Source organism: Ranitomeya variabilis, chromosome 4 (assembly GCF_051348905.1).
Source record: "Ranitomeya variabilis isolate aRanVar5 chromosome 4, aRanVar5.hap1, whole genome shotgun sequence".
NCBI lineage: Eukaryota > Metazoa > Chordata > Amphibia > Anura > Dendrobatidae > Ranitomeya > Ranitomeya variabilis.
The window spans coordinates 12198375-12213815 of record NC_135235.1 but is presented as its reverse complement, the minus strand read 5'-3'; the positions used below and the strand labels follow the sequence as shown (position 1 = coordinate 12213815).

Here is a 15441-nt window from a genome sequence, read left to right as displayed (position 1 = left end):
TCCATGTATCCCTTTCCCTATCCGGTCCCTTTCTTCTTTTGCAGGGGTGCTGTGGATCGCGATGGCCGGGACTCATCAGATTTGGGCTCTGTTATTAGAGGAGGGGACGTTGCCCCGGGGCAGGTGAGTAATCGGTCTCCGCAGTGACTCCTGAGTGCAGGGATGAGAATATATTGTAATGTGCAGCTCCTGATATCTCACAGTGGCCTCCATAGGTTTATATGATCGTCATCCTGTAAAAAAGCCGTCCGCAGGATGGAGCCCGATAAGACTGACTCCTGTGCTACTGACTCCTGCGCTACTGACTCCTGCGCTACTGACTCCTGCGCTACTGACTCCTGCGCTACTGACTCCTGCGCTACTGACTCCTGCGCTACTGACTCCTGCGCTACTGACTCCTCTGATACCTGATGTGAAGGATCCGCTCTGTGCTTGTCTAATACTCACCTTATCAAGTTTTCATAAAAGGACGTCTTGTGCTTGTGGGGGGCAGGGTCTTCTGGTTCTCTGCCCCCACGGCCTCCTCTGCTTCTTGTATCGGACACTTATTATTCAGTGACCGGCCTCCTATATAAAATTCCGTGCCGCCATAATTGTGTGTGTGCAGTGGGAGCAGACGTCCCATAAGCAGGACTTCGATAAAATGAGTTAAAATCTCGATCTCCCCATGGGCCACATCCGGCGCCATTTTATCGCAGTCCTGCATATGGGATGTCGGCTCCCGCTGCACATACGCAATTATGGCGGCACGGAATTTTATATAGGAGGCCGGTCACTGAATAATAAGAAGCAGATGAGGCTGTGGGGGTGGGCAAAGTCCATGCCTCCATGTCCCACCTTGAAGCACACAGGAGACGTCATTTTATGAAAACTTCATGTGTTATACCCCAGAGCTGCACTCACTATTCTGCTGGTGCAGTCACTGTGTACATACATTACATTACTGATCCTGAGTTATATCCTGTATTATACTCCAGAGCTGCACTCACTATTCTGCTGGTGCTGTCCATGTGTACATACATTACATTACTGATCCTGAGTTACATCCTGTATTATACTCCAGAGCTGCACTCACTATTCTGCTGGTGCAGTCACTGTGTACATACATTACATTACTGATCCCGAGTTACATCCTGTATTATACCCCAGAGCTGCACTCACTATTCTGCTGGTGCAGTCACTGTGTACATACATTACATTACTGATCCTGAGTTACATCCTGTATTATACTCCAGAGCTGCACTCACTATTCTACTGGTGCAGTCACTGCGTACATACATTACATTACTGATCCTGAGTTACATCCTGTATTATCCTCCAGAGCTGCACTCACTATTCTGCTGGTGCAGTCACTGTGTACATGCATTACATTACTGATCCTGAGTTACATCCTGCATTATACTCCAGAGCTGCACTCACTATTCTGCTGGTGCAGTCACTGTGTACATACATTACATTACTGATCCTGAGTTATATCCTGTATTATACCCAAGAGCTGCACTCACTATTCTGCTGGGGCAGTCACTGTGTACATACATTACATTACTGATCCTGAGTTACATCCTGCATTATACCCCAGAGCTGCACTCACTATTCTGCTGGTTCAGTCACTGTGTACATACATTACTGATCCTGAGTTACCTCCTGTATTATACCCCAGAGCTGCACTCACTATTCTGCTGGTGCAGTTACTGTGTACATACATTACATTACTGATCCTGAGTTACATCCTGTATTATACCCCAGAGCTGCACTCACTATTCTGCTGGTGCGGTCACTGTGTACATACATTACATTACTGATCCTGAGTTACATCCTGCATTATACTCCAGAGCTGCACTCACTATTCTGCTGGTGCAGTCACTGTGTACATACATTACATTACTGATCCTGAGTTACATCCTGTATTATACCCCAGAGCTGCACTCACTATTCTGCTGGTGCAGTCACTGTGTACATACATTACATTACTGATCCTGGGTTACATCCTGTATTATACCCCAGAGCTGCACTCACTATTCGGTTTTCTGTAAACCGTCAGCTGCCCCCTTAGCTGTGTGGATGTGATGCAGGTTCAGAGTTGGACTCTTAATTCTGTGCTTCCACCATGCTTTACACTTCAGCTCTGCTGCATTGTCAGGAGTGTGAGCATTCTGTCTTCGTAGTCTCTGCTGCTGCTCTGCTCTTCCACCATACTTTATACTGCAGCTTGTCCGGATTGCTTTATAGCCATGGATACGAGCACGGCGATGGGCAGAACGTGGTGGGAACATTGTCATTTATGTAGCGATGAAAGAAAATAATTATCAAGACGCTAGAGCACATAAACAAAGGGGTGGAGTTTTAATGAGTGGGTGAAGCCTAGCAGATGTCTATAAGTCGGATCTTCTGGTGAGCGCTGCTCTTCAGGATCGTGGTAATCTGGTCCTTCTCTCCCTCTCCAGCCTCCTCCCTCCAGGATCCTGCATTCGCTTTGCTGGGAGCGGGAACGAGGAGAATCGGAACAATTCGTACCCCCACAAGGCGGGCTTTGCTCAGCCGTCTGGACTGGCCGTGTGTAGTGGCGACCCCTGGAGCTGCCTGTTTGTGGCCGACAGTGAGAGCAGCTCCATCAGGAGCGTGTCCTTGAAAGATGGAGCCGTGAAACATATCGTGGGCGGCGAGCGCGATCCAACGGTATGGCCTCTTAAAGGGCCCACCACCCTAATATACAGAGAGAAGCGATCTGTCTGTGTGTGCCGGGCAGACGTGAAAGCATGTGTGGGCAAACCGCAGTGCCGTCACCCATAACCGCAATGTATGCCCCAATACAACAAGTATGAGGATTTATGCTCCTGTGGAGGAGAACTGTGCACCAGATCGATGAAAATCCGTGCATCTCAGGGATTGGGGAACATTACTGACAAAAGTAACAACACTGTTGGTGTGAAATGATGAGGAATTTGTCAGCCAATCTTGGCTAAAGAAGTTTTCAAAAGTTGCCAGAGCTGAGAGGCTGTACATAGGGCAGTATTATAGTAGTTATATTCTTGTATATAGGAGCAGTATTATAGTAGTTATAATCTTGTACATAAGGGGCAGTGTTATAGTAGTTATATTCTTGTACATAGAAGCAGTATTATAGTAGTTATATTCTTGTACATAGGAGCAGTATTATAGTAGTTATATTCTTGTACATAGGGGCAGCATTATAGTAGTTATATTCTTGTATATAGGGGCAGTATTATAGTAGTTATATTCTTGTACATAGGGGCAGTATTATAGTAGTTATATTCTTGTATATAGGAGCAGTATTATAGTAGTTATAATCTTGTACATAAGGGGCAGTGTTATAGTAGTTATATTCTTGTACATAGGGGCAGTATTATAGTAGTTATATAGTTATATTCTTGTATATAGGGGGCAGTATTATAGTAGTAATATTCTTGTACATAGGGCAGTATTATAGTAGTTATATTCTTGTATATAGGGCAGTATTATAGTAGTTATATTCTTGTACATAGGGAGCAGTATTATTGTAGTTATATTCTTGTACATAGGAGCAGTATTATAGTAGTTATATTCTTGTACATAGGAGCAGTATTATAGTAGTTATATTCTTGTACATAGGAGCAGTATTATAGTAGTTATATTCTTGTACATAGGAGCAGTATTATAGTAGTTATATTCTTGCACATAGGGGCAGTATTATAATAGTTATATTCTTGTACATAGGGCAGTATTATAGTAGTTATATTCTTGTACATAGGGCAGTATTATAGTAGTTATATTCTTGTACATAGGGAGCAGTATTATAGTAGTTATATTCTTGTACATAGGGCAGTATTATTGTAGTTATATTCTTGTACATAGGGGCAGTATTATTGTAGTTATATTCTTGTACATAGGGGCAGTATTATAGTAGTTATATAGTTATATTCTTGTATATAGGGGGCAGTATTATAGTAGTTATATTCTTGTACATAGGGGCAGTATTATAGTAGTTATATTCTTGTACATAGGAGCAGTATTATAGTAGTTATATTCTTGTACATAGGAGCAGTATTATAGTAGTTATATTCTTGTACATAGGAGCAGTATTATAGTAGTTATATTCTTGTACATAGGAGCAGTATTATAGTAGTTATATTCTTGTACATAGGGGCAGTATTATAGTAGTTATATTCTTGTACATAGGGGCAGTATTATAGTAGTTATATTCTTGTACATAGGGGCAGTATTATAGTAGTTATATTCTTGTACATAGGGGCAGTATTATAGTAGTTATATTCTTGTACATAGGGGCAGTATTATAGTAGTTATGTTCTTGTGCCTACTTGTGGTTTCGGTATCTTCCGCGTTCCTTTCTTCTATTGATTTTTGCACTTTGTTGTTTTCTCAGAACCTTTTTGCGTTTGGTGATGTCGATGGAGCAGGGATTAATGTGAAGCTGCAGCATCCTTTGGGGGTGTCCTGGGCGCACACTAGTGGGGTCTTGTATGTGGCAGATTCTTATAATCACAAGGTGAGACTGATTTCCATTTTATTTTTTAAAGTAAAAGGCAGAAAATAAAATATAAGTGTTTGTGCTGATTTGTGAGTCTTGACAGAAATAACGTTAGTGAAACATTAATAAATTTGGAGTTCTGATAATGTAATCGGAGTCAATTATACACAGTTGTGCTCAAAAGTTTACATACCCCGGCAGAATTTTTGCTTTTTTGGCCTTTTTTTCAAAGAATATGAATAACACCAAAACTTTCTCTCCACTCATGGTCAGTGGTTGGGTGAAGCCATTTATTGTCAGACTACTGTGTTTTCACTTTTTAAATCATAATGACAACCCAAAACATCCAAATGACCCTGATCAGAAGTTCACATCCCCCATTTCTTAATACCGTGTATTGCCCCCTCTAACACCAATGACAGCTTGAAGTATTTTGTGGTCGCTGTGGATGAGGTTCTTTATTTTCTCTACTTGGTAAAAAACCTCCAGTTCCTGTAAATTCCGGGGCTGTCTAGCATGATCTGCGCGCTTGAGATCTCCCCATAGTGGCTCAATGATATTGAGGTCAGGAGACTGAGATGGCCTCTCCAGAACCTTCACTTTGGTCTGCTGTAGCCAATGACAGGTCGACTTGGCCTTGTGTTTTGGATCGTTGTCATGTTGGAATGTCCAAGTACATCCTATTCGCAGCTTCCTGGCTGATGAGTGCAAATTTGCCTCCAGTATTTGCTGATAACGTGCTGCATTCATCTTTCCTTCAACTTTGACCAAGTTTCCTGTGCCTTTGTAGCTCACACATCCCTAAAACATCAGCGATCCACCTCCGTGCTTTACTGTAGGAATGGTGTTCCTTTCATCATAGGCCTTGTTGACCTCTCTCCAAATGTAACATTTATGGTTGTGGCCAAAAAGTTCAATTTTGGTCTCATCACTCCAAATTACCTTGTTCCAGAAGTTTTGAGGCTTGTCTCTGTGCTGTTTTGTGTATTGTAGGTGAGATACTTTGTGGCATTTGCGCAGTAATGGCTTTCTTCTGGGGATTCAACCATGCAGCCCATTTTTCTTCACGTGCCTCCTTATTGTGCATCTTGAAACAGCCACACCGCTAGTTTTCAGAGTCCTGTATTTCAGCTGATGATATTTGTGGGTTTTTCTTTGCATCCTGAACAATTTTCCTGGCAGTTGTGGGTGACATTTTTGTTGGTCTACCTGACTGTGGTTTTGTTTTTACAGAGCCCCTGATTTTCCATTTGTTAATCACAGTGTGAACGCTGCGGACTGGCATTATCAATTCCTTGGATATATTTTTGTATCCCTTTCCTGTTTTATACAGTTCAAAAACCTTTTCCCGTAGATCCATTGAAAATTCTTTTGCTTTCCCCATGACTCACAATCCAGAAACGTCAGTGGCTGGATGAAAGATGCAAGAGTCTGTCTGGATCCCAGAAACTCACTCAGCTTTTATGCACACACTGATTACAAGCAAACAGGTCACAGGTGAGGACGTTACCTTTAAGGTACCTTCACACTAAGCGACGCTGCAGCGATAGCGACAACGATGCAGATCGCTGCAGCGTCGCTGTTTGATTGCTGGAGAACTGTCACACAGACCGCTCTCCAGCGACCAACGATGCCGAGGTCCCCGGGTAACCAGGGTAAACATCGGGTTACTAAGCGCAGGGCCGGGCTTAGTAACCCGATGTTTACCCTGGTTACCAGCGTAAAATGTAAAAAAAACAAACAGTACATACTTACATTCGCGTCCCCCGGCGTCCGCTTCCTGCACTGACTGAGCGACAGCCCTAACAGCAGAGCGGTGACGTCTCCGCTGTGCTGTACTTTCACTTTCACTTTACGGCGCTCAGTCAGTGTGGGAAGCGGCTGCCGGGGGACGCGAAGGTGAGTATGTACTGTTGTTTTTTTACATTTTACACTGGTAACCAGGGTAAACATCGGGTTACTAAGCGCGGCCCTGCGCTTAGTAACCCGATGTTTACACTGGTTACCATTGTAAAACATCGCTGGTATCGTTGCTTTTGGTGTCAAACACGACGATACACGCCGGTCTGACGACCAAATAAAGTTCTGAACTTTGTTCAACGACCAGCGATATCACAGCAGGATCCTGATCGCTGCTGCGTGTCAAACTAAACGATATCGCTAGCCAGGATGCTGCAACGTTCATTCTGCGTCTGCGGTCGGATCAGGTTCAGTTCTCCGCGTCCTGTATTTTATGACGGAGGCTGGGGCTACAGATGATTATTTCCCCTCCTCGCCTCATCCTGCATATCGACCATGATTTGGAGGATGATGTGATTCTTATGTTTTCGTTCCTCTGGATCTGCTGCAATTAATCACAAAATCGAGTCCTTTGTGCGGAAATCTTAATTCTGAATCTGTAATCAGTTTTTTGTAATATAATAACTCGTTAAATTGCGCTGACGTCTTGTGGAGGCCGCACGTTTCTCATCATGAAGGCTTCCTATTGTTTTTTTTATTTTGTGAATAGTGAGGTTTTTTTATTAATAAAATTATAATTTTTTTTTCCATTAAGGAAAATCCATTATGTTAGGTGACATCACACTCGGCATTCATATCACATGGAAGAATGGTAGTGATGGTCTGTGTGGGGGAAGCTTTTACAATCAATTTGCAGGAGTAGGATTATTCGTCAGTCGCGGCCCGGTGCGCTGGAGCCGGTTGGCTGTGGCCCGGTGCGCTGGAGCAGGTTGGCCGTGGCCCGGTGCGCTGGGGCGCGTCGGCCGCGTCCCGGTGTGCTGCAGCTCTTCTTCCCCTGTGGCCATGCTGCCTTGTATCGCTGTAATTCGGCCCATTATGGCACATGATGCAATTTTTTATCTGTCAGATTAATAATATACAACATAAAAGGACAAATCTCATGAGAGCGGAGGCTTCTGGGGGCAGCAGAGCTGCATTGATTTCTATGGGTTTTGTTGGAGTTCATACAGCTTAGGAGGTGTTGACTGGATATGGTGGGGATCTGACGCCCCTCACTGGTCAGCTGTTTGCAGCCCCCAGTTGTGCACTGCTCCGTACTCCGCGCAGTGGTCGTTCTCAGTTCTGCAGCTCACATTCACTTCTATAGGAGCGGAGCTGCAGCACCTCTGGAAAAATCTTGCAGCACAGATCAGGTGGAAATCGTCCCACCACTGACTAAAAGCTGTTTATGGATCCAGCTGGTGGAGAAAGCCCACTCCTGGTCAGACCTGACGACGATCACTAATGTTCTGGGTCGTAACGTGCGGAAACAAATGAGCAGTTGTTGTTCTCCAGAGACATTTCATGAAATCACTTAGATGAAATCAAAAGTTATTATATTGATCCCTTTTTTTTTTTTCAGATCAAAACCGTGGATCCGAAATCCAAGATCTGCGTCACGTTAGCGGGTACAGGGCAGGCGGGCAATGCTCCGGGCCCGAGCTTCATGGAGGCATCATTCAGTGAACCGGGAGGTCTCTGCGCCACGCCAGATGGACGGTTACTGTACGTCGCCGATACCAATAACCACCAGATAAAAGTTCTGGACATGGAAACCAAGATGGTGTCTGTGGTGCGTGACTGGTGAATACTGTGATTCTTCTTCTGTCTCTCGTGTCCTTCTATAAGCTTCGCACCTCGTGAATCGCTGACCGGATTACCCTTCCCGGCTGCTGCGTCTCCGTCACACGCGAGGCTGAGACCAGACGTCCGGGCGGTCGGGCCAGGGATTCCATCCGTGTCACAGGATATGTATTCTTGTGTCCCGTCACAATATATTGACTCTCAAGATGAGCCATCGGTAATGAGTCAGTGGGGACCCGGCCCCCCGGGGTCAGATCGGTAGGAGTCTGACCAACATTAATTAGCTGTTAGCAAAAGAAAATGATTTACTTCGTCAGTCCCATCCTGATAAAATGGTAACGTTTATGGAGGCTGATAAAAAATATCATAATAGAAATCTGACGCGATTCAGGCACAGAACAGTGCCCTTAGTCATAGGAGGACATAAGATCCTCTTCTTTTCCTCATTGTGGCTGCCTTCATCAGCTGGAGCGGACCCTCTGCTGATTATCCAACCACCCTGGATCCCTTCAGTCTAGGTCTGCAGCTCACACGACTCCCCTCCTTCCTAATCACCTGTTACTTGCTCCAGTAGTGGCGGCCGGATATGACCATGTTGTGCTGAGCTGCAATACGTCCCCCTGGCTCCTGGTGCGTCGGTCCCCCTGGCTCCTGGTGCGTCGGTCCCCCTGGCTCCTGGTGCGTCGGTCCCCCTGGCTCCTGGTGCGTCGGTCCCCCTGGCTCCTGGTGCGTCGGTCCCCCTGGCTCCTGGTGCGTCGGCCCCCCTGGCTCCTGGTGCGTCGGCCCCCCTGGCTCCTGGTGCGTCGGCCCCCCTGGCTCCTGGTGCGTCGGCCCCCCTGGCTCCTGGTGCGTCGGCCCCCCTGGCTCCTGGTGCGTCGGCCCCCCTGGCTCCTGGTGCGTCGGCCCCCCTGGCTCCTGGTGCGTCGGCCCCCCTGGCTCCTGGTGCGTCGGCCCCCCTGGCTCCTGGTGCATCGGCCCCCTAGCTCCTAGCTGAGGAATTTTGAGATTTGGATTTTCTGCTCTAAACCCTCCTTGATGAACTCCGTGCACCTCAAACTCATCGCCAGCTCCCGTTTGCCTTAATTTCTGTGTTTATTAGGTTTTTGTTATGTAAATGACCCTGCAAAATCTGAATTTCCCGTGTTGCTGCGGTGGGCCAGGCTAATTAGTGGCCAGCGTGTGTTCTCCGCCCCGGCGCTGCGGTATAGAAGAAGACTGTTGGGGTCTCCAATGTTTGTGTGTTAATACTAAACCCCATATAATGAACATTGTTACAACTTTCTCTTACATTTTTTAACTTCTTACCATTTTCAAGATCTCTGCTTGCTACCATTGAACGGAAAAAAATCATTATTACATCCACTGGCCAGAAAAAGAAATCTTCCCTGACCTTGTACTTTATTCTGATACAATTGTATCCAGCCTGGGCTCATTTTACCTGCACTGATACATTGCACCAAACTATCAGAACAGATTGTGTCTGCGTATAAAGTTATTACACAAGATCTGCAGAGCTCCAGCATTGGAGGTAAACTTCAGTGTCTCCATTCACTGGCAGCAAGCCGAGATCTTAGACATGGTGAGAAATCGTGACACAAGGGGTGAAATTCCAGTATTTTCTGCCAGAAAACTGACTTTAAAAACAACATGTAGGTAGAAAAGTTTTTTGCCAACTTTTAGAAATGGGGCGGGGCTTATTGAGGGGCGTGGCCTGGCAGACTAAAACTTATAGCAGTTAGATGAGGCGCTGACTTCATCACACTTCAGATTATGCCCTGACGCCACTCGTGATAAATCTGAATACTCAGTATATTTAAAAATAAGCCTCATTTACATAAAGCGCCCCGCCCTTAAAGGGGTATGCCCATCGTACTCCTTTATAGCATATCCATACATGGGACGTTTTAACCCTTGCCAGGTGCCACCTGAGAACTCTACCCAAAAGATGGTCGTCTTGTGGGCTCCTTTACATCTGAGAAAATAGTATGCATATAGACCCCCAGTAAACTCAATGGGAAATCCAGCCGCAAACTACTGCTTTAAATCAGCAATCCTGTTTGGGGTAGAATATTCCTTTAAGACGTGGGTATATTTTATGGCTCTGTCTCTTTAAGAAGTTGCGGTTTGTGACCCCCATGACGGGTGCGGAGAAGCGGCGCCGCTCATCTCCGGTTACACTTTGTGCTCGCCGTCCTGCCTGATAATTGTGCGAGTTTCTATTGGACTACTCCGCACCGCAGCAAAACTTTCCTGTAAGTCGGGGTCTTTGTTTCCTCGGCGAGGTGGGCGTCCGCACATCAATCCGGCAGACAGTGCAGAAATCTGGGGTGAGCTGCATCGCAGGACCTGCCAGTATAATCAGACGCATCAGTCAAAAAATAAAGGCGCCCTCCCCCCGCTGACACCCACACACATTGTACTGTATGGATGTGTACATCTGCTTCCCGGATCCCACAATATGCAGATCCACCGCCGCGGTGAACTCCGCACCCGCACGCCGCTGCCGGGCTTCATTTCACTGTCAGCACAGAATCGACATCTTTTGTTCTGCACAAATCTTCTTTTATTGTCGACTTTTATAAACTCCTCGAACTTCTCTAACAACAAAACTTTACCAGACGCAGAATCTGAGCCACAGGGGACGTACCGAGCCAGTCCAGAATCTGAGCCACAGGGGAGACGTACCGAGCCAGTCCAGAATCTGAGCCACAGGGGAGACGTACCGAGCCAGTCCAGAATCTGAGCCACAGGGGAGACGTACCGAGCCAGTCCAGAATCTGAGCCACAGGGGAGACGTACCGAGCCAGTCCGGACTCTGAGCCACAGGGGAGACGTACCGAGCCAGTCCGGACTCTGAGCCACAGGGGATGTACTGAGCCGTTCTGGAATCTGAGCCACAGGGGAGACGTACCGAGCCAGTCCAGAATCTGAGCCACAGGGGACGTACCGAGCCAGTCCGGACTCTGAGCCACAGGGGATGTACAGAGCCGTTCTGGAATCTGAGCCACAGGGGAGACGTACCGAGCCAGTCCGGAATCTGAGCCAAGGGGAGATGTATCGAGCCGTTCCGGGTCTGAGCCAGGGGGAGACGTACCGAGCCGTTCCGGGTCTGAGCCAGGGGGAGACGTACCGAGCCGTTCCGGAATCTGAGCCAAGGGGAGACGTACTGAGCCGTTCCGGGTCTGAGCCAGGGGGAGACGTACCGAGCCGTTCCGGAATCTGAGCCAGGGGGAGACGTACCGAGCCATTCCGGAATCAGCCACAGGAGACGTACCGAGACATTCCGGGTCTCCGGGGAGGAGGGGTCCAGGGGTACGAACCCCACCAGCCACATGTATCCGGATATCACCAGTCTTATATCAGGAACTGGATGAGCAGCAATCAGACCATCTTGGCGCCACTTATCTTAGTCGCGCCGCTCCCCACAAATACCAGTGACGGCCACTATAGATCTCTAGTCCATGGCGGTATATAAGGCGCAGATCCAGCGCTGACCGAAGTGCGCACAGAGAAGTGATATAGCAGCGTCGTGTTACATGACAGCTGCATTCAGAGTTCTGCAGGCTGCGGAGCTGAAATCTCCCATAGTTTTCAGGGCATACACAGAGCTTGCACAGTTTCCGTTGAGCACCGTTATGAATGTAGCTCTGGAGCAGAGATGTAAAATATTCATTTTCTGCCTACTATGTGATCATCTAGTTGTGCGGCTTTAGTTCCACCAAATAAATGTGTCCGAATTGTCGCCCTGCTGTTCACATCCAGTCAACCTGCGAAGATCCGGGGACCGAGAAGGAGGGGGAGGGGCAGAGCGGTTTGAATTCTGATTTAGTAAATGTTCAATTTTTAAAAACCGATACCAATATAAAAATATTGCTGAAGTTTACACACCCTTTACTGCAGTGCAAGCAAATAAATACAATGAAATTTACAAATGGTGGTAGTAATCTGCGAGACGTCCCCTGGCAGAGCACTGTCTCCCTCACTGTCTCCCATCATTTTTGTGGAGCCAGGACAGCAGGGTTTGACATTGGTCACCATGGAGACACACCGCTCTGCTAGGAGCTGTAGACGCACAACGGCAGGAGATGTGTGATCGAGGCCGTTGCAGTGATTTGCACGCTCTGTGTGGACAGGGTCCGGGCTGTAGGTGCTCAGTGGGATTTTTTTGCCCCCCGGGTTGGAGGTAATTTTGTATATTTGGTCATTACCTGGTATTTGTGCCTCTCTTGCAGCTTCCCGTGGTCTCCAGCGAGTCGGGTGATGTGATGGACAGTGCGCTGCCGATACGGATCCGGAACCCAAAACTGCCGAAATGTACCCCGAATGTTCAGCTGGAGCCCCTACCTGTATCCCCTGGGCAGACCCTGCAACTTGTCCTGAATCTCCAGCTTCCTGCAGGGGCAAAGCTGACGGAAGGGGCCCCCAGCTTCTGGTTTCTATTCACAGAAGGTAATCCACGCGTAATGCTTACATCATGGGTCCTGCTCCAATCACATCCAAAGCTGCATTCACAGTTTATCAGGATGCAGTTCCTCCCCGCCGCCCCCTGCTGGCTGATGTATAGTGTTGTGTCCATTTGTGATGATGTAGCTGCGCACATACGCTACATGTTGTAGAGATCCGGAATAACATCATGTCTTGTACTGTAGTCACTTCCAAAGCTGCACTCACAATGGTACAGGAATGCTCATCACAAAGGCTGCTGCAGAGTACAGACCTTCCTGCACAGCGACAGTGAGCTTGTAGAATTGCACTCCGGTCACATCCAGAGCTGCACTCACAATCCTGGTACAGGAATGCTCATCACAAAGGCTGCTGCAGAGTACAGACCTTCCTGCACAGCGACAGTGAGCTTGTAGAATTGCACTCCGGTCACTTCCAAAGCTGCACTCACAATCCTGGTACAGGAATGCTCATCACAAAGGCTTCTGCAGAGTACAGACCTGCCTGCACAGCGACAGTGAGCTTGTAGACTTGCACTCCGGTCACATCCAGAGCTGCACTCACAATCCTGGTACAGGAATGCTCATCACAAAGGCTGCTGCAGAGTACAGACCTTCCTGCACAGCGACAGTGAGCTTGTAGAATTGCACTCCGGTCACTTCCAGAGCTGCACTCACAATCCTGGTACAGGAATGCTCATCACAAAGGCTTCTGCAGAGTACAGACCTTCCTGCACAGCGACAGTGAGCTTGTAGAATTGCACTCCGGTCACATCCAGAGCTGCACTCACAATCCTGGTACAGGAATGCTCATCACAAAGGCTGCTGCAGAGTACAGACCTGCCTGCACAGCGACAGTGAGCTTGTAGAATTGTACTCCGGTCACATCCAGAGCTGCACTCACAATCCTGGTACAGGAATGCTCATCACAAAGGCTGCTGCAGAGTACAGACCTGCCTGCACAGCGACAGTGAGCTTGTAGAATTGTACTCCAGTCACATCCAGAGCTGCACTCACAACGTGCTTGTCCGCCATCGCTCTCGGTGCAGCGGAGAATCATTGTCTCATAGTTATTTGCAGTTTTTTATGCGATAGACACATTAGCACAGCTACAGACACTAATGGAGCTGAGCTGCAGTGTAAAGCACGGGGGAGGAACAGCGACGCTCAGCCTGTAATGAGACGGACCGTGTATTTAACACTATGCATTATGCGTTCACCTTTAGACTGTCGGCCATTGTACCTGCAGTAAGAGATCTCCTCTTCATCCCCAGGTCATGATTGGCTTCTCGCTGGTCAGAAAACCTACGGTGAGATCGGGACTCTGGCTACACCCGGCCACATGGAGGTGACGCTCCCCCTGCTGAGCCCCTGCGCTGACCCTGAGCTGCGCGTCGGGGTCTGTGTGTACTACTGCACCCATGACACCGTGTGTATGATGAAGTCCGTGTCCTTCTCGCAGCCGCTGCATGTTACCCCCGACCCTGGGGCAAATGGCAGCGTCGCTCCGCTCCCCCTGTCCTACACCTTCTAGCCCTGTCCTACTGCGTCCCCCCTCCGGCGGCCTGTGGACCCCCTCACAAATGCTTACTTATTTATTACTAGTGCCTTAAATCTGCCCCACATCACTTGATATTTGTGGACCCAAGTGCCTTACGTGTCAGGGATTTCAGGGTCACCCACCGAGCCCGTAATACGTGACAGGTTCCCTTTAAATCCAGTCCTATGTAAATATGGCTTCATCATTGCATTATGAAACACTCTGCTTCTACCTGAAAAAAATCCTTGTGCTTCATCAGATCTCTGCGTTCTGTCAGTGAACGTGGAGAACTTGTCCTGCCCTGGTCCAGTCACAAAGCTGAAGGTTGGTTACAATGGATCAGTAGGAAATCTCGGCAAGATCATCGGATCCTGATCCTGGACTTGGTCTAACATTTCTTCCTTACAGTGATACATTGTAACAATCCCATGAGGGTCTGTAAGCGAGACCGCTCCAGTATTCTGACAGCAAGCGGAGATCTTACCAGTCATTTATAAAGTTTACGAACCTTCCATTATACAATGATGAGCACCTTATGCAGCTGCCATGTTTGTGTATAGCGCTCCTGTGTAAACCTGTATGTCTCCAATGTAGCCAGATCCATAATAGAAACTACACCGGGTGCTGGACGATCCCCTGGCTGATAGCGGGGCACCCACCGCCCGAGGTGCTGATGGGACAGATAAAGCAGCGCCGTTACCTTGTCACGTATGGTGACCTTTGAACCTTCTGCTTCTCGCTCTCCTCCTGCTTCGCTCCGCAGCGGCCGGTCAGTGACATCAGAGCGATCGGCTGCACAGGGAAGAGGCCCACTGAGGTCTCAGCCTGCAGCTCCACAATCCAGCAGCACCGAGAGCCAGAAAACAAGCGGATCCAGTAACTCCGAGCAGCCGGAATATCAGCAGATAGAGGTTATGGCCTTACGGCAAAGGTGCACATCTGCCTTAATTACACATGTCTAGATGACCCCTCGCTGCACTAACATCGCTCTATATGCCGATCCCGGGCCGTGTGCTGTAAGGTTACAATAAAGTACAAACACGGCACTTTAAGGTTTGGTGTAAAAACTGGTTCATCTGGTGTCTTTACAGGACGGATGCAGCAGTCTGAAGCCACATTGCTGCACATTATATCTGCACTGATACATTGTAACAAACTGAAAATAAAGAAACCTGTGATTCCAAACAAGGCTGTCTATAGATATTCATGATGACAAGCGAAGTACTGCGAGACGCTCTACAGACAAGGAAATGTATATGGAATATAATGGCTTCTGTTAGTATAAAAGTATTATAGTAGTTATATTCTTGTACCTAGGAGCAGTATTATAGTAGTTACATTCTTGTACATAGGGGCAGTATTATAGTAGTTATAATCTTGTACATAGGGGC

General features: G+C 47.6%; 1 protein-coding gene across 2 annotated transcripts in view; it reads left to right on the top strand.

The window, feature by feature from the left end:
* NHLRC2 (NHL repeat containing 2) overlaps positions 1–15236 on the top strand; it is a 37231-nt gene extending 21995 nt beyond the window's left edge. The window contains exons 6-11 of one of the 2 annotated variants that reach the window (XM_077257949.1): positions 45–123; positions 2445–2676; positions 4382–4504; positions 7848–8057; positions 12301–12517; positions 13785–15236. In XM_077257949.1, the coding sequence (XP_077114064.1) occupies positions 45–123; positions 2445–2676; positions 4382–4504; positions 7848–8057; positions 12301–12517; positions 13785–14044 (1121 nt within the window). In that variant the 3' untranslated portion in view covers positions 14045–15236. The remainder of the gene's footprint in view (positions 1–44; positions 124–2444; positions 2677–4381; positions 4505–7847; positions 8058–12300; positions 12518–13784) is intronic. The other variant, XM_077257950.1, reaches the window with a different exon arrangement.
* Positions 15237–15441: the final 205 nt, after the last annotated feature.